The sequence below is a fragment of the Trachurus trachurus genome, assembly GCF_905171665.1.
Source record: "Trachurus trachurus genome assembly, chromosome: 24".
In the NCBI taxonomy this organism is placed as follows: Eukaryota; Metazoa; Chordata; class Actinopteri; order Carangiformes; family Carangidae; genus Trachurus; species Trachurus trachurus.
The window spans coordinates 5,670,140-5,689,522 of NC_139910.1; the positions used below are offsets into that span (position 1 = coordinate 5,670,140).

At 42.1% G+C, this 19,383-nt stretch overlaps 1 protein-coding gene across 1 annotated transcript; it reads left to right on the forward strand.

Annotated features, from left to right (window-relative positions):
* The first annotated feature begins 987 nt into the window (after nucleotides 1-987).
* On the forward strand, nucleotides 988-19,383 carry adam17b (ADAM metallopeptidase domain 17b). The gene is made up of 18 exons (XM_084000282.1): nucleotides 988-1,395; nucleotides 2,543-2,675; nucleotides 3,323-3,456; nucleotides 4,068-4,156; nucleotides 4,512-4,695; nucleotides 6,087-6,217; nucleotides 6,311-6,397; nucleotides 7,014-7,127; nucleotides 7,232-7,376; nucleotides 10,784-10,875; nucleotides 10,968-11,120; nucleotides 11,802-12,001; nucleotides 12,107-12,210; nucleotides 12,837-12,971; nucleotides 13,075-13,205; nucleotides 14,206-14,373; nucleotides 14,670-14,726; nucleotides 18,829-19,383. The coding sequence occupies exons 1-18, from the start codon at nucleotides 1,284-1,286 to the stop codon at nucleotides 19,300-19,302; spliced, it is 2,643 nt and encodes an 880-aa protein (XP_083856408.1). The 5' UTR covers nucleotides 988-1,283; the 3' UTR covers nucleotides 19,303-19,383.

Below are 19,383 nucleotides of genomic sequence, written 5' to 3' on the forward strand. Positions count from 1 at the left end.
TGTAAAGTTGGAACCGACACAAACAGAATTTGACGGTGGATTTTCAAAATAAAACAGTTTACAAAAATATTAAACAGCAAAAAAAAGTCAATCTGGGGGACAGAATATTGTATTTCTTGGACATAAACAATAGTAAATCTGATATTTTTTTTGTTTATCTAAATATTTAGTATTACCCTTTATTCTATGTCAGTTATTTTTTGTTTAATTTTAGGGGTTAGGGTTAGGTAGCCTGTATTATTATTTTACATTGTGAGTTTAATTTTATTTTTTGAAGAAGTGTTTAGATTTAGTAGCTAGTTCATCTTTTAATTGATTACCAATTTATGTTATCAATAATTTGATTTTGTAATTATTATTATATCATAGATTTAAATGAAGGAATTATTTTTTTTTGTTAGAGTTTTTGTTACATTTTGAATTTGGTAGTTATATTATTTTATTTTATTTTATTTAACTTACTTCAACTTTTAGCATATATATCTGAAACAGAGCACTTGTACTTGTATTTCGGATTCTGATGTAGAATATTAAATGAATAATACACCCTCTTTTCTTTTGTTAACATTTATTCAGCAATGGTCTGGTGACATCAATGTATGCCTAGGTAAATTGAGGGAAATGGTGCATATCAATGAAAACAACGTCTGATCATCATGCAGTAAATACAAGCCTCTTACTGGTTTTTAAGAAAGACATTGTGAAGAAAAACTTGAAAGTGCTACCAAACTTTAGGCCTGTAGTGTGTATTTATGTATTTTATGTCTTTAAATTACTCAATGTATCTACTATATATATATATATATATATTTCAATTAACTAAGCAGTGTTATGTCATTACATTAGAAAAAACGTTGAAGTCTTAAGAATATTCCACTATAAACTTGGATTAGGTTTACAGTTTAAACATCAGGCTTTTATTGTGAAGGCAGTCAGATCCACTTCCGCCCGTTGCTACGCGGCCCTTGACGACCGGACCGGAGCTCTGTCCGTCTTCCTGGTTTTATCGGTGTGAAGTCGTTGTTCTGTGTGTTTTTGCTAAACACAGTCAACAAAAAAACCCGGACGAGGTCTAATCTCACTTTTTATGGAGAAATGAGTTCATAACGAGAAGTTTTTTTTCATCCAAACCGTCGATAAATAATAAATAAATCTGATGTTTGTTCGGGGACTTCAACTGCAGCAGCGGCGGCGGCGGCGGCTTCGTTTTTCATTCACTTCATCTTCTTCATCCTGAGGATTAAAAACATCAGCGGTCACGACAGCAACACCAACCGTCCAACATGAGACCGGAGCTCGTGGCTTTAACGTCTTTATTTACCGTTTTTACCGTTTTTACCGGGTTCACCGGGGCAGCGCGCTCTCCGCCCGCCGACAAGGAGCCGCCGGAGCTCGGTGAGTTTCTGAGTGAAGCTCCGCTGCTCGGAGTTTATAAACTTTAAAACTAAAAGTTCAGTTCAAAACAACGAGTCTGATATGAGCCTAGTTTCATTTCAGTGGGGGAAATATGGGGGATAAACACTCACAACACTGGAAACAAATACTTTAAATAAGTTAAATAAGTTTTAGAGCTAAAAAAAAAAAAATCTCAGTGTTATATTAACTTTAGATGGTTAATTAATCATAATTTTGTCAATATGCGTCACAATCATGGTTAATTAGTGCTTAACTATACCTTATATCACATAAAATGAATAACAGATGAAGAATAGTTGTTATATTTTATATTATATTGACAAAAATCAACTTTAAACCTGCCTTAAAAAGTTAAATATCTCATAATTTTGCGATTGAGTGTCATAATCATGGTTAAAAACTACTTAGTTACATCTCATATCACATAAAATGAAGAATAAATGTAAGAATATATATTAGATTAGTTATAATATATATTATATTATATAGAAGTAGACAAAAATCAACTTTAAACCTGCCTTAATAAGTTAAATATCTCAGTTTTAGAACTATTAAATCTCAGTTTTACTCATATTGGTAATATTTTTGATGATTGTTAATCGTAATTGTGTGATTATGTGTCATAATCACGGTTAATAACTTCATAGTTCCCCCTCAATCACATAAAATGAAGAATAACTGTAAGAATAGGCTATATATTATATTCTAAATTATTCACAATAAAACTTGAACTTGATTCATAACAGTTCTGACCTTTATGTCAGTTGTTTTCTTTTCCTGTGATGGAAAATGATCAACAGATGGAAAACACACTGTTGTAGGAAACATGGAGCTGAAACTACAAGACTCACAATCAATATTTAGGCTAATGCTGTTTTAACAAGAATAGACAAATAGTGAGATTAAAATCAGTTTAAAGAGGAATTAAACCAATATAGGTTGTAAATTATTAACAGATTTCCACATTAATAAATGGTTCCGGCTTTGACTTCATTCATAAAAACCAGGAGCAGAGACGAACACACTCACTGTCGACTTTATGACTCTGTAATTGTTTAATGTGACTCTGAGTTTATCTAACGACGAGTTCTTGCAGCATCATAAACATAAAGCGTTTCCTCCTCAGCCTCCCTCAGGTCGATGCTGGACGACTTTGACGTGCTGCCTCTCTCCAGTCTGCAGACTCACTCCGTCCGCCGCCGCGACGTACAAACCCAGACTCACGTGGAGAAGACGCTCAGCTTCAACGCCCTGCAGAGGTCAGCAGCACTTTAAACATAAAATCCCCTCTGTAGAAACTTCTGACTCTAATAGAACAATAATTTTGAAAGTAGCTTCATCTATCCTTTATACAAACGCTCTGGTGGACAAGTTGTGACCTGCACATTCACCACGCTATGAGATAGAGTTGTTTTAGAGGTGAATTCATGCAAAACCACTGATGTGCGTTGCCTTCAGGGACAGTTTTTCATCAAGCAGTCTCTGCATTTACCTCTAAAACAACTCTGTCTGGTAACGTTGTGTTATTATCTCATAGCGTGGTGAATGTGCAGGTCACAACTTGTCCACCAGAGCGTTGTGGAGTTGTTGGATTGTGTATTTGAGTGATTATTGATGAGGAAAACCAAGAAATCCCATGAGCCTCCGTAGCATAGCTCTGAGCAGACAATTAAAGGTAACGAACCTACTGCTATGACTATATAGGGATTATAGCAATGGGCCAATTTGCCAAAATATTGAACTATCCCTCTAAGATTTCTGTTCTGGATGGAAATATATGCAAATTAGAACATATTTAATTAGATATTGCCTCATTTACATATTTAAACATAACATTTGACAAAACATGTAATGCAAAACATATTAATATTATTTGTGATGCTTCTTGTGCCTCCTGCCTGAGCAGACAGTTCAGACTCTACCTGAGGACCAACGACGAGCTGTTCACCGAGGACTTCAGAGCCGTGGTCGTGGACGAGGACGGTCGTCAGCACAGCTACCCCGTCAACAGACACAACTACTTCACCGGACACGTCATCGGTGAGACGGAGACAAATGAGACTCCTGATTATGAACCATTGATTATTAATAACACATTTCTTCATGGATCTTATTCCTCTGAGTCACAGAGCGCCACTGTTTAAAAAAAAAAACACACAAGTGACTCAATGTGTTGCACTGAGCGACACGTTCCTTCACCAGCTCGAACACACACACCCTGTAGTTTATTTTTACTCAGTCCCACACACACCGTCCTACTGCCACAAATACTCACTACAGCATCAAATGTGGATTAATCCGCCGCTGAAAATAGTCCCCCAACGAAAGCTAAGTTATTGTGCAGACAGGAAGTGGTGGCCAAGGCCTCGGTGGCGTCGGTGGCCTTGAAACCGAGAGAGGGAAGTTAGAAAGTGTCGGTTCAAAGTTACAATTCATTGACTACAATATAAAAGTTTAGTTTAGTTTATTAGTTTAATAAGGGACAATGTGCAATTACATTGATCATTTAAAGGAAAAAATGAAAAGATGGTTGCACCAGATTTAGCTCCCAGCTAATTTCCATCTGTAGTCCCTACACATAACATAAAAGTAATAAAATACACAGAATACAAGCTAAATCTTGAACTGTTTTTTGTTTTTATTTCTTCCAGGGGAGGAACACTCTCGAGTTCAGGCTCACATCGACGACCACGAGTTCTCGGCTCACATCCTGACGGACGAGGCCGAGTACAACGTGGAGGTGAAGTCAGAACGCCGACCGCCGTCTACGCCGACTTGCACTTTACCTATTTAAACTTGCACTTGCACTTTAGAAACTGGCACTTTATACCAGGCACTTTACAGATCACATGCACTTTATGTATAGGTATGACTGTGTATATGATTGTGAACCACTGTATAATTCTTGTGCATTTCTGTCTGTTTGTGTGTTACCTACCAAGGGACTACGGATGCAAATTAGCAAGTTGCTAACTCTGACGCAGTTACATTTGTGCACACGAATGTTCATTAATGTGTATTGTCCCTTTTATATAAATAAATAACCAAAAACATTAAACAAACAAACATATTTCCCATCTCTCCTCTGTGCTCAGCCCCTGTGGAGGTTCACGTCGGCGCCCCCCGATGGTCGTCTGCTGATCTACCGCTCCGACGACATCAGGAACCTGAGCCGTCTGCACCAGCCGTCGGTCTGCGGCTACATGACCTCCGACCCCAGACACCTCCTCCCTGACGGAGTGAGGACGGCGGCGGCGATGGAGGAGCGGGACGACGGCGGTCAGTGGAACATCGGGGGGAGGATTGTGGTTATTTAGACCAGGGGTTCTCAACTAGTCTCACTCTGGGCTCCACATGTTCCCATGGTCATTAAGTCGCGACCCAATTTTATAGAATTCAAACCAAGATATATATATATGTATTTTTAAGCCTTTAAAAACTCATTTTGCTCTTTATTGAGCAAAGTGCATTTCAGAGCACATGAATGAAACTGAGGAGGACCATGACAACTGCATGTACGGAAGTGAATAAAAATATATCAAACTGCACAAAATGGAGACCAACAAAACGATATATTTGACTTCTAATGCATCTCTGCATTCAGAGCATGTTCACAAAAGTGAATAAATATCAAATTGCACAAAATAAAGACCCACAAAACAAAACAAAACAAGATTCACTGCATTCAGGCCACATTAATAAGAAACTGATATCTTTGCATTCAGAGCAAATAATAAGAAAGTGAGGAGGACGATTACAACTGCATGTGTTCACGTGTCTCGTGTGCCTTTCAATATAAGTTATTTTTCAAAATAAAAGACATGTCCAACATCAGATGTGCATTAAATATTATTTAATTTTTTGACCAGCTGTCCGCGACCCATCCAGAACAGGTCCGCGACCCACTTTTGGGTCCCGACCCACCAGTTGAGAACCACTGATTTAGACGACTTCATGTCCAGAGTTTGAGTCACATCAGTTGAGTTTGTCTACAGTAGGTTTCAGGTTCAGATTGAGGTGAGCTGCAGATCAGTATCTCGTTCTGCAAACCGACGCTGCTGCGATGCACTGAAGAAGAAGTCGGGCGTGGTGATGATTCACTTCACTTCCTGTAGCTGCTTCCTCATAAAAAGATGAATTAAAAAACCAGTGTGATTCATCGTCAAAGCTCTGAAATTTAAAAAAGATGTTAGAGTGAAAAATAGCATTCATTCTGAAAAAAGAACTTTTTTTAATGAGGAAAAGCTTTTATTGTGGAGAAAAAAGAGCTTTAATTTGTTAAAGAGTTCGAAGTGGGAGAAAAAGTATTTAATCTGAAAAAAAAGCAAGAAAGAAAAGTGGGAACAAAAGAGCACAAAACATTTCAAGGTGGAAAAAATAGTATGTAATCTTAGATGAGCTTTTTGGGTGAAAATGTTCTTTATGAGAGAAGAGGAGCTTTTAATTTGAAAAAAAGAGCTGTTAAAGTGAAGTTTCAACCTGCAGGATGTGGTGGGTTCATATTGACCTAATTTATCTTCCATAACTACAATAAAAACAAATCTTTTCTCATCAATTAACAAGAATAAAATGTGACAATAAGGTGATAACGAACTAAAAACGATACACATGAATTGAATTAACATGAATTAAAGTGTAAATATAAAACTATAAACTTTCTCCTCTCTCAGACTTTGTGTCCCGGGGGAAACGTCAGGTCCACGACCACAGGAAGAACACGTGTCCTCTGCTGCTGGTGGCCGACCACCGCTTCTTCAAGCACATGGGCCGCGAGGAGGAGAGCACCACGCTCAACTACCTGGTCAGACATTCAGCCGTCACCACGTCTCTACGTCGCCTCCTCCTCCTCCTCCTCCTCCCTGAGAGATCGATAACGACTCCTCTGTGTTTTCAGATCGAGCTGATCGACCGCGTGGACGACATCTACAGGAACACGTCCTGGGACGACGAGTTCATCGGCTACGGAGTTCAGATCCAGCAGGTGAGACGACGTGGACCAGACGCTGAAACTCCATTAAAACAACTTTTACATTTACACATTAAAACATTAAAGCATCGTTTAGTTGCACAAAAGATATAATAAGCATGAGCTTACGTCTACAGCTTTTGGACAAGCTTCATCCCTCATTGTATTTTGTTTATATTGGAAGTATATGTATATGGGATTAAATGCTAATTGAATAAACTAAACTAATCTAAATTAAACAGAAAAGAAAACTGATCATGAGCCCATTAAATCCAGTTTGAACTCACTACAAGACAACATTTGTGCAACACTTTATAATAACACACTGTTGAGCATTAGTTGAGCTTTAAATAATGAATTCATAATTTAACACATGAATACTCATTAGTATGTAGTTTATAAACAGTTAAAAATGTTTTACTCATCATTGATAAGAACTAACTGTGTTTATAAACTACATACTAATGAGTATTCATGTGTTATAAATGAAGAATTCATTATTTATTAATGCTTAACTAAGTGTTACCTGTGAAGTGGCAGCCTCTTGTGGTAAAGTGATAACTGCAGAAACACCAGTTTCTTTCTGTATAAAACCAAACCGCGCTGCTGTAACGTGACCGTGTCTCCTCAGATCATCATAGAGAAAAGTCCGACTCCCGTCGCTCCAGGGAAGAGTCACTTCAACATGCAGGGAAGTCCGGAGCGAGGCAGAGAAGGCGTCTGGGACGTCAAGAAGCTGCTGGAGGTAAAAACTGAACCGCCGACCTGAACACTGAGCACGATGATCGTTGATATTCATTCAGATTTAAACCCTGAACGCCGTCTCTCTGTGGGTTCGTCCTCCTGCAGCAGTTCAGCGTGGACATCGCAGAGAAGGCGTCCAACGTCTGCCTGGCGCATCTCTTCACCTACCAGGACTTTGACGAGGGAACGCTGGGGCTGGCCTACGTCGCCCCGTCCAAACCCGACATCCCCGGAGGCCTCTGCTCCAAAGGTAGAGTCACCGTCTGTCTGATCAATCAATCAATCAATCAATCAATCAATCAATCAACCAATCAATCAATCAATCAATCAATCAATCAATCAATCAATCAATCAATCAATCAATCAATCAATCAATCAATCAATCAATCAATCAATCAGGCTTTATTTGTATAGCACTTTTCATGCCCATGGCAGCTCAAAGTGCTTCACATGTTAAAAACAAGCAATATAGGGAACACATATTGGGAGACATAGGGAACACATGTTAGGGAGACACACATACATTCCCTAACACATACACATTCACACAATAATTTTAGAACATTGGATTTTATCGGGAAACGCTATCTTACACTCGCTCATTTGCAGTGGGGAAAACACTAGATAAAGTGAAGTAAAATAAATAAAAATGAGAAGAGGAGAAAGACACTAGATAAAATGAAGTAAAATAGAGAGAATGAGAAGATGAGAGAGATACTACTCTGGATCAGAGTTAAAGCAGAAGTAAGCGATCCGGTCGTTTTGGCTAATGCTGCGTTCCAGGCAGGCTTTTGAAACCGTAAATTACAGCTTCACGTCACGACTTACGACTTTGTAGCGTTCCAGGCAACCCACTCGTGTTTTTCCGACCTGTTTTACCTGTGAAAGTCACTATAACGGCCACTCGTAACTTCTGACCCGTGAACTCGTACCAGATCGAACTGGTACGACTTCACACGTCAGAAAAACACGAGTTACGGGCTGCCTTGAACGCACCATAACAGTCCTCGTCCCTACGTCACCACATTCAGGCGCATCCCTTGGCTGCACACACAGCCCTGCATGCTGTTCTCTCTCCTCATTGGATAAAAATTGTAGGATACGAGAAAAGTTTTCTCCTCGGCTCAGAGCAGAGCAGAGGGACTGACAGACCCGTGTTTCAGTCCAAACACTCTATAGAAGTGATTGCTGTCGGAAGATATAACTATTTAAGACTTATATTAACACAAAAATATCGCTTACTTCTGCTTTAAGGCCTTGAACACACCACAGGGATGTGATGAATAAGAGACAAGAAAATTACACGGTCTGAGTGGTTTTGATGGGAAATATTCGCCGCCAAATATTTCGATGCAAATATATCACAGACATGACAATTATAAACCAAAGTTTCACATCGGGTGGTTCTTTGCTTCCAGATTCTGCCTTAAAACTGTACAACACACACCTACTCATTGATTAAGCTTCACGTACTCAACACCAGTTTGTTTAAACATTAGCCAAGTCACTATCCATGTTTCCATCCACACGTTTTTATTCGCATTAAGCATTATCGAATTTAAAACTCCTTATGGAAATGGTAAAATTTGATCGAATGTCGTGATAAATAGTTAGAACAGTCGATCTCATCCGATTTTCTCTTGATCGATACAAAGTTTATGCGAGGACTGCCGATGGAAACAGGTCTGTCGGATGTCAGATGTGAGTTGTGATCGTGTTTAATGTCAATTCCGCTTTGTATTAATTCCCAGCTGTTCAAAGACACGGCGGGAGTGAGATGCAGGTGAACAGGCGCTGCCGTTCACAAACCACCGGTGAGAGGTCCCTCCAGTGTCTGTAGTATTTATTTAACACATAGTGCATCTGCATCAAAACCACTGTCTTCTGATAACAGGCATGTCGCATTACTTGTGCAATACCGTATTTACCAACTTAACCTGGCTGCCAGACCTCGGATAATCGGTTAACAATGAATGATGAATGATGGACGTCCTTCTGTTTTATGATTTAGTAAGAAAACAATTTGATACACTAACTAATATGATCGACGTCATTACGCACGGCTTTTTATTCAATTTAAGGTTCTTAGATGGAAACGCACTTGAGCCGGCATTATTCAAATTAATGTTTTTATTGATCTCCAGATAATTTGATCGACAAGTGGGTGGAAACATGGTCACTGTCGTCTTGTTATCAACTGTAGCTGTAACACAGCAGCTCACTGTCTCATCACTGTCCTGACCGCTGAGCTGCACATTTGTTACATTTGCGTCCCTTTGTCCAACAAGACAGGGTAGGGTCATGGCAGGGTATCTGCGGGGTCTTGAAAAGTATTAAAAGGTGATAAATCAATTTTGGGAAAATTAAGACCCTTAAAAAGTATTAAAAAGTATTTTCACGACTTTATAAAGTCTTAAATTTTGAAGGGATCTGAGTAGGGAAATGGCACTTGGAGTACTCGGATATCAGCTACAGCCCTACCAGAAACAAAATCAAACAAGCTGAGGCACATGTCATGACTGTCGTGATTGTAGTTTGTGTTTTTGGGAGTTGAGCAATATTTCTTTTTTGATAAACTTTTCCTTTGATTTATTATCCCAGCCTATTTTGAATTCTGTTGTATCATAGTGGTCTACAGTCCTAATCACAAACTAAAACTGTTAAGTTAAAAGTGTCACTGATGTGAATGGTAACACGTTGTATTGGCGGTGAGGTGTTAAAAAATATTGATAAGGTCTTGAAAAAGTCTTAAAAAGGTATTTAAATTAACTTCAAGATTCCTGTATGTACCCTGCATGGTGTTGTGACGTAACTGCTTTCCATGCAACATGATTGGCTGATGCGTTTATTCACAGGGAGAAAGCTCAGAAAAATCGACCTCACTCGTATTTTCACTGCGTAACATTCACGTCCTGTGTGAAAGGACTTGTTGGTTGCTGGTAACTAATCACAGCCTGTTGTTGTTGTTAAAGGGATAGTTCAACATTTTGGCAAATTGGCCCATTGCCATAATCCCTATAGTCATAGCAGTAGGTTCGTTACCTTTAATTGTCGGTGCAAGCTATTTTTAGAACGGCGGAGCAGAGCGGCGAGCTGCTCAGAGCTATGCTATGGAGACTAAGGGAATTTCTTGGTTTCCCTCATCAAACTTATCAAATACACAACCCAGAAACTCCAAAACGCTGTCGTGGACAAGTTGTGACCTGCACATTCACCACGCTATGAGATAATAACAGAACGTTACGAGACGGAGCCGTTTTAGAGGTAAATTCATGCAAAACCACTGATGCGCGTTGCCTTCAGGGACAGTTTTTCAGCAAGCAGTCTCTGTATTTACCTCTAAAACAACTCTGTCTGGTAACGTTGTGTTATTATCTCATAGCGTGGTGAATGTGCAGGTCACAACTTGTCCACCAGAGCGTTGTGGAGTTTTGGGATTGTGTATTTGATGAGTTTGATGAGGGAAACCAAGAAATCCCATGAGCCTCCGTAGCGTAGCTCTGAGCAGCTCACGGCTCTGCTCCGCCGTTCTAAAAATAGCTTGCACCAACAATTAAAGGTAACGAACCTACTGCTATGACGATAGGGATTAAGGCAATGGGCCAATTTGCCAAAATGATGAACTATCCCTTTAATGTTGTTGTTGTGTCTCCGCAGCGTGTCCGTCATCCACAAACGAACAGAGAACAATCTTCCTCAACACGGGTCTGACCAGCACTAAGAATTATGGGAAGACCATCCTGACTAAGGTGAGTGTTTGTTTTATGAGCTGATTGACGGATGATGATGATGATGATGATGTTGTGACTCCTCCAGCAACAGTTTGTCGTCGTCTCCGCAGGAAGCCGACCTGGTCACCACACACGAGCTTGGACACAACTTCGGAGCGGAGCACGACCCCGACAACATCCCGTACTGCGCCCCCCGAGAGGACCAGGGCGGGAAGTACGTCATGTACCCCATCGCCGTGAGCGGAGACCACGTCAACAACAAGGTGACGACCCCCAACTCCCCTCCCCTGACCTTCATCTTTACTGCGCATTCGCACCAAAAGTTTCATGGACGCCTCTCTGCTGTGAGAATCCTGGTCTGTGATTGGCTGCTGCTTCAGTGGCGATGCTGTTCATTTGCATAAAGTTGAGCTTCTTTCAATTCCTGAAATTTCAACGCTTCAACGACTCCAGTGTCCATTGAAAGTGAACGGCTGCCTATGACGCTCATGGCGTTTTTGGTGTGAGCACACAGTTACAGCACAGTGTGATGTGTTCAGGTGCATAAGAAAACATCGGAATACATGAGAGAATAATCGTCAGATTGATTATTAATGGAAATAATTGTTTGTCAGAGCTTAAATATTTAGATTTTTATATAATTTCATATGATTTTTACATTTTTAATTTACATTTTTTATTTTTAAAGACATGTATGAGTAAAAAAGACAATAGAAAGAGGCCCAGTGTTCTGCCAGGAGGAACGCCATAACACGAAACCTGAAAAATTTGTCAAGTCTGTAGATTAAAATGCAGCTGTGCCATAAAAGAGCTGTAATTATGACATTCTTTTATTAAATAATGTTTTTTTTACACCCATTTCTACCCGTATAAAAATCCCTCTTTACTCTCCAAGGCCAAACACTAACACTCACTCTGACGACTCTCTCCTCCCGTGCGTCCAGCTTTTCTCCAACTGCAGCAAACGCTCCATCGTGAAGCGTCTGAGGTCGAAGGCGCCGTCCTGCTTCAAGGAGCGAAACATCAACGTGTGCGGGAACTCCCGCGTGGAGCAGGGCGAGGAGTGCGACCCCGGCCTCCTGCACATCAACTCCGACCCCTGCTGCACCGCCAACTGCAGGCTGGTGCCCGGAGTTCAGTGCAGGTCAGAGGGAAACAACAAAACCAATCAAATCAAACTAATCAATCGAAACCCGATAAGTTATTGCAACAGTTGTAATATTTCTCATCGTCTTGTGTTTGCGTTCAGTGACAGGAACAGTGCGTGCTGCAAAAACTGCATGTTCGAGGCCGTGGGTGAAGTCTGTCAGGAGCCCATCGACGCCACCTGCAAGGGACACTCCTACTGCACAGGTGAACACACACACACACACACACACACACACACACACACACACACACACACACACACATACAAAAGGTCAAAGGTCACAGGTTCTGCCTCCTGGAGCGTCTTCACTAGGGATGTCACAATTACTTGTTTTCACAATTAATCGCGGTATTAAACGCCACAAAATAACGTCGTCACTTTCCAAAAAAGATAATGTTGGAAACACAGAGGCAGATGTGCACAAAAGTTAAGGCCAATGTAAGAAATACTGGTCCATTTACCTAACGTAACATACAATTGGTATAGGAATTTAAATGTTAGCGTCTCATTTGTGATAAAAAACAAACAAACAAACAATTAAAATAAACTTAAACATTTGGTATAGATGACAATTAATGATTTGAATATTTAAAACACTTCCCCCGGAGGATTAATAATTGGTTATATTATATATGATTAGTAGATACGTAAAATATTTAGTGTGAACATTTGTAATGTAATTATATTTTGACTGTATTTGATTTTACACATTCATATGTTGTGAAATTAATTCATGCATAATAATCATGATAATCGTAATACCATGATTATTTCTCTGACAATAATCGTACAAAGAAAATCTATAATCGTGTGTGTTGTGTTGTGACAGGAAACAGCAGCGAGTGTCCTCCTCCTGAAAACGCTCCCGATAAGACGGCATGTCTGGACAGCGGCGAGTGTCTGGACGGCGAGTGCGTTCCTTTCTGTCAGGCCGTCCTGAAGCTGCCGCCCTGCGCCTGCAACGGTAATGACCATGCGCCGTGAACTCACAGGCAGAGATGAAACTGATGGTGATGATGATGATGCATCCGTCTCAGTTTTGTATCTGTTCCCTCTCGTCTCTATAGAAACCAACGCGTCGTGCAGAGTCTGCTGCCGGAACAACAGCGGCATCTGCGCCCCCTACCAGGACAACACGGGCAACTTCCTGTTCCTGCGTAAAGGGAAACCCTGCACCGTGGGCTTCTGTGACGGAGCGGTGAGGGGAAACACACACACACAGGGCAGCTTTAAAACACATTGAAGACAAACTTCTAGCTCAACTACTATGAGTGTGAAAACCAAATATTTATTTAGAAAACTGAGTTTAGCTGTAATCACAAAGAAATGGCTTAAACCATCTGTTGACGAATGGTATGACATCACATTTATTCCAAATTTGAAGACATCTGAAAGCATTGGAAAGGTATATTTCCCTGAAAAGCCACTCTTTTGTTTAAGTTTTTGGTTAATTATTTATTTCCTTGTGTTATTATAATGGAAAACACCCCATGTTCATGTGTTATTATATAAAAAACACATTAAAGACAAGCAGGATGTGTGTGTAGGTGGGTTTACATGGAGACTTTTCCTCTTTCTGATTGAATCCTTTCTGAAAGAGTCTTTCAGGTTGAACTGTTTACATGTGATATGATCTAATCCGATCTGGTGTTTACATGAGCCACTGCATTTATTCAGGACAGTCGGGTATGGGTCAAAATCATATAGAAACTCGGGTTCCTCTTTTTTTGGCCGAGTTTGAATTAATGCTAGTCACCGGGTCCGGTCCGGTCGGATATTAATTTTCAGGCCCGTTGAGAACTCTAGAAATCAAAACATCCTGCGGCTGATCAGAGATGGAGATCTATGGTCTGATTAGCAAAGTAGTTGTTCATTGTTTTGACGTCACAACACTTTAACGTCGACACGGAGCAGAAAGAACAGAACCAAATTGCCTCCTTGGGGATAATAAAGTTCACCTACCTACCTACCTAACCAGACAATAATCGTTTACATGATTTTATTTTATTTTTTCTTACTTATGATCGGTTTAAGAAAAGGTTTATTCTGCCTCTGTGAAACCGAATGAAATTTCATTTGGTTTGGGCTGTTTGTTGTGATTGAGTTGTTTATATGGAGCAGTTTCATTCTGTTTGGACTCTAAACTGAATCTAATCTGAATATTTGGCTCCATGTAATGTAATGTGTCTCTCCTGCAGGGGAAGTGCATGAAGCAGGTGCAGGACGTGGTGGAGCGACTGTGGGACTTCATCGACAAACTGGACATCAACACGTTCGGGAAGTTTCTGGCCGACAACATCGTGGGGTCGGTGGTGGCGTTCTCTCTGCTCTTCTGGGTTCCTATCAGCATCCTGGTCCACTGTGTGGTGAGTCGCTCCGTTCTGTCTCTGTCAGGAACTACACACTGTCAGTCACACTGCGTTACAGAGACGTATTACCACTGTATTTTCATCAGTATTAAGGGATTAAGGTGCTACAGCCAGAACCTGAAGATGATGAAGTCTTTCCTGTCTTTATTCTGTATAGATCAGGTGGACAGTCATTTAAATATATATTTTATAAGATGTGCAGAGATTAGTTTAGTTTACTCTTGTCTTTTGTCTTTTCTTCTGTGAACAGCCTCCTTCAGGATTAATAAAGTTTCTTCTTCTTCTTCTCTCAGGACAAGAAGCTGGACAAACAATACGAGCAAACCACAAAGTCTCTGTTCTTCCCCAGTGTGAGTATCTGAATGTGTGTATTTTAGGGATGTCACAATTACTTGTTTTTCAGAATTAATGCAATGAAAATTGCAGCGAAAGGAGGAAATATGTCTGATATGAATCATCCCCTGCAGGATTCCCACCCGGCTTTGTAGCCAAAGTAAAAGAAATTACACAGTAAATGGGTTAAATTAGTTAATGTCAATTGATCTAACGTAACACTGAATTGGTAGGAATCAGGGATGCAAACAGCGCGCCGAAAAGCGAAACTCGCTTTTTTCATGACCAATTAGGTGACTTGTGTGAATCATTCAGATCCGAAGAGATTTTGTTTTGAGGGGGGGGGGGGGGTCTCAGCGTCTCAGCTGGGGTCAGTAAAATGTTTTTCTAACAGGCTGACAGTGACAATCACGTGAAACTGAGGCGAACTCATTCATGGTTTCTGATCATACTGATAACTGCCGACCTCCAATGTTGACGCGCGACGTGCGCGCTCGTTACCCAAAGCGGCGCGTATCCGCGTGCAGTCGGTACGTACATTACTGTGTCAGGCAGGTGTCTCCCACGGAGCTCTGCCCCGTTTCAGAGGTGAAGGAGAGACGTCGCCTCCGCGATGTAGAATGTGTTCAATTAAAGTGAAACTAACACATTATATAGGCCTATATGTCCATTACACACTTTTAGGCCTTAAAATGTCTTAAATTTGTTGAATTATTGTGTTCAAGTCTTAAATAATTTTAGACAGGTCTTAAATTTTCTTATGCCCACCATGGGCGAGCATTTCACTCGCATTTGCCCCTAAAAAAAAAAAGACATGTGTGAACCGGGAAAATCACAAAAAAGAAAGAGCACAACCTGCGATTGGTCCAAAACTACAAATCCCACAATCCTCTGCCTCAACAATAACAGTAGTTAGTGTAAGTAAGAGAGAGTGGAGCTGTAGGTGAAAAGAGGAAACAACGCCACGTCTGGTCCTGTTCTATGTTGTTCGTTCACACCGTCACCGTTTATTCGTTACGTCCGCGGTGTAAAAGGCCGTGACGCAAAGACGCGATTAGGCGCGAGACGCGGTATACGCGACTTTTTTTTTTTTTGCGACGCAATACACGCGATTCTTTTATGGCGACGGGACCCTCGCGTCTTCGTCTATTTCATCGTGTTTGGTGGGAAGACCCACAGGGGCTTCCCACACAAACACGAGGAACGCTTTTTTTTCGCGCGAGCTTTTACGCGCAACCAAACGCGAGATACGCGAGAAATGCGATTTATCGCTCGTTTTCACTCGTTTAAAAAAAAAATCACGAGCCCGCCAACAACTTTTTTTTTTTTTTTTTCAAAGGAGGTTCAACTGGACTAAGTTATTTGTCTAGGAAGACGTTTCACCTCTCATCCAAGAGGCTTCATCAGTTCATGTAGCATCTGACCAGGCTGGGACTGGACCAACTAACTGGTGTGGAGACTCAGTATAAGTCCAGTTGCTTTCGATTTAACCTCCTTTGAAATACTATGACCTGGACAAATGAGAATATGCACAGGCCTACAACAACATTTCTGCTCTCACCAACCATGGTTGAGGTCACAACGCTGCGCTGTAGCTGCTCTGGAAGTCCGAGACACTGAGGCCAAACGCCGCCGTCGCTTCTGATCCATGACGGCGAGTTCCGGGCTGATGAGCTACAGAGACTTTAGAGTCAAAGAGGAGCAGAGCGTCGCTGTGTCGGACTGTTTGTTTGGATTTAATGAAGAAGCTGCACAGAGTCAGGTGAGCAGAAGCTGCCCCCCCCCCTCACCGTGGAGCCGCCGCTCACAGCCGCCACCGACCCCTAGAATAAAACACCACCGACCCCTAGAATAAAACACCACCGACCCCTAGAATAAAACACCACTAAGCCGTGGACGGTCGCTGCGTGGATAAAATGCTGACGACCAAAACAGCCGCCACCAGGTCACTGACTGGAGAGTTTTAAAGTCGGCACATGAACGCAGCTCAGACCGGCCGGTGCCTCAGCGCGGTGATCAGCAGGACGCTATAGCCTACCCAGTACCGGCCAGCTCAGTACAGAGGGGGGGGGGGGCGATAACGTGACGCACAGTATACTGTTATGAGACACATTATGCATCCCAACTGTCTTTTTTTTTTTTTTTTACCAAGAATGCGCCCAAAAAAATCATGATCCAGGGGCCAAAATTCGAAACAAATATATATTTTTTAAATCATAGGCTAATTCTCATTATTCTCCTGATGTCGGTTTAATGTAAACAGATTGCGCTGATATGCGTCATGTGACAGCGGGGCAGAGCCGCAGCTGCTGTGCTGTGATGGACCTGATCAGACTGGTGGTGGTCCACAGTCAATCAGTCCCAGATCCTCCACCGTCACCAGATCCCGAAAGCCCCCGCAAATAATACATCGACAAGAAGTTAAGTGGCAAGTTGCACCTTTTCGTTGGTTTATTATTTGCGGATTATTTTTTTTATAGCCTATATAACGTCACTGCAACATGCGGCTCTCAGTGCTTGTCGGTGTTGTGTCTATAAATTGTGAAATAACTTTTCCTCGATAGAAATATGAGACGTGGTCGACAGGTTTCATTCATCCATGTTTTGGCAGACAATACAAATAACCAATGATAATGAGATTTCCACCGCGCCGAACCAATCATGTGGCTGGAATAGAGCCAGTCAACAGTAACATGTGCATTTGTTTGGGTTGCTGCAGATGTGCACATCAGCTGACACCGCCGGTAAAAGAGAGAGAGAGAGAGAATGAGTGTTGTCTCGAAAAAAAACAGAAAGGAGAACTTGGACAAGTGACTGAAAAGACGCGTGGTGCGTAATGGAGACACCAGGCAGCTGGAGCGGACCGTGGTCACGTTGCGGCCGCTCTGCTGCTCACCTCTGTGTGTGCGATAACTCATGGTTGTCTCTGATTATACCGGTAACAGCCTTCCTATTCACCTCCAATGTAGACGCGACGTGCGCGCTCGTTACCCAAAGCGGCGCGTATCCGCGTGCATTCGGTGCGACGGCGCCGCCGTTTTCCCCCCGTGCATGTCCGTTGCTGTGTCAGGCAGGTGTCTCCCACGGAGCTCTGCCCCGTTTCAGAGGTGAAGGAGAGACGTCGCCTCCGCGATGTAGAATGTGTTCAATTAAAGTGAAACTAACACATTATATAGGCCTATATGTCCATTACACACTGAATGGGATGTTAAATCCCATGTCTTTATTTCTTCTGTTTATTTTAATAGTATATGACTAACATTCAGTGAAGACCTAAAAATCAGTATCTCCAAAATTGAAATATTGCAATGGTTTTTATTTTTTTAAAGCATTTTTAATATAGAAATGTTGGCCTTCTGAAAACTGTTCATCTATATGCACTCAATACTTGGTTGGGGTTGAACTACTGGAAATTGACTTTTCTGTGATATTGTTAATGGTGAGGCCCCCCCCCCCCCCGCCCGCCAGACAATTCCTCTCTTTTTTGGTCCTGACCCGTTTGCATCCCTGAGGAATTGAAATGTCATTCGTAAGAAAAATTATTTTAAAAAACTTCAAACATTTCCTCTTAATAGTTTATATAATTAGAATGCAATTATATTTTCACTGTATTTGGTTCCTGAACATTCAGACTCGTTAAGATGTTGAGACCTGATGTGGATGAGGAGGGAACAAAGGAGCGGTGGCTTTTGTAAAGTGAATATTTTGGGGGGTTTTAAGATTAATTTAGACACTTGAACACATCACAGTTTCCTCTGAGGAGGTCGACATGTTGACATCAGTTGAACATTAAAAACTCTAAAGGTCTTCTCCTTTAAAGAGGAACTACGCTACATTTTTACCTGAATTAACCAGCTTCAGAGTCCCAGTGCTGGTTAAATCATTGACTTGTAACTTGTTCCAATCTCTTGTTGATGACAGATAAGACTACACAGATATACACATGGTAACATGGTAGATGATAAATAACGTTATCCACCGCTCCATGGATTGATTTCTCACCGGCTTCGTTGAAAACAAACGCACATGGAGGAGAGGAGGGTTAGAGACACAGAGGAGGAGAGAGTTCAGTTCATCTTTAACCAAATCAAACTCAACTGACTCTGTTCATTTTCCCAGAATGCCGAGCTCCTGAGCAGCCTGGAGTCTGCGTCCGTGCGGATCTTCAAACCTCCGACCTTCCCGACCACCAACCTGCGCTTCCAGCCGTCCGGTCCGCAGCAGACCAGCACGCCGCCGGTGTCCGGCTTCGGCTTCGGCCCCGGTCCAGACTCCTGCTGTCATCCTCCTCTTCCTCCTCCTCATCATCCTGCTCCTGCGGTGGCGGCCCCTCCTCCTCCCCCTCCCTCTCCCCCTCCTCCTCCTCCTCTGGACTCCCCCCGCATGGCCACCATCCAGGAGGACCCGAGCTTCGACTCCCACCTGGACGAGGAGGCGCTGCAGGAGGCGTTCGGCCGCCCTAAGGGCTCGGAGCAGCAGCGCCGCTCCTTCGAGGACCTGACGGAGACGAGCGCGGTGAGTCGCAGCGGGAAGGCGCTGATGTTCCGGCTGCAGAGGCAACACCAGATCGACACCAAGGAGACGCAGTGCTGAGGGACGGGACGGGACGGCGCCCGGTTTGCCCCGTTCGCGTCCTCCTGCGCTGGTTTCACAAACTTTTACAACCTTTTTTTA

What these genes read in the sequence shown, in the direction of transcription:
- adam17b (XM_084000282.1), top strand. Translation starts at nt 1,284, where the DNA reads ATGAGACCGGAGCTCGTGGCTTTAACGTCTTTATTTACCGTTTTTACC. An exon ending in CAAGGAGCCGCCGGAGCTCG is followed by an intron (nt 1,396 to 2,542) that starts GTGAGTTTCTGA and finishes TTTCCTCCTCAG; the next exon opens with CCTCCCTCAGGTCGATGCTG. An exon ending in GGAAGACCATCCTGACTAAG is followed by an intron (nt 10,876 to 10,967) that starts GTGAGTGTTTGT and finishes TCGTCTCCGCAG; the next exon opens with GAAGCCGACCTGGTCACCAC.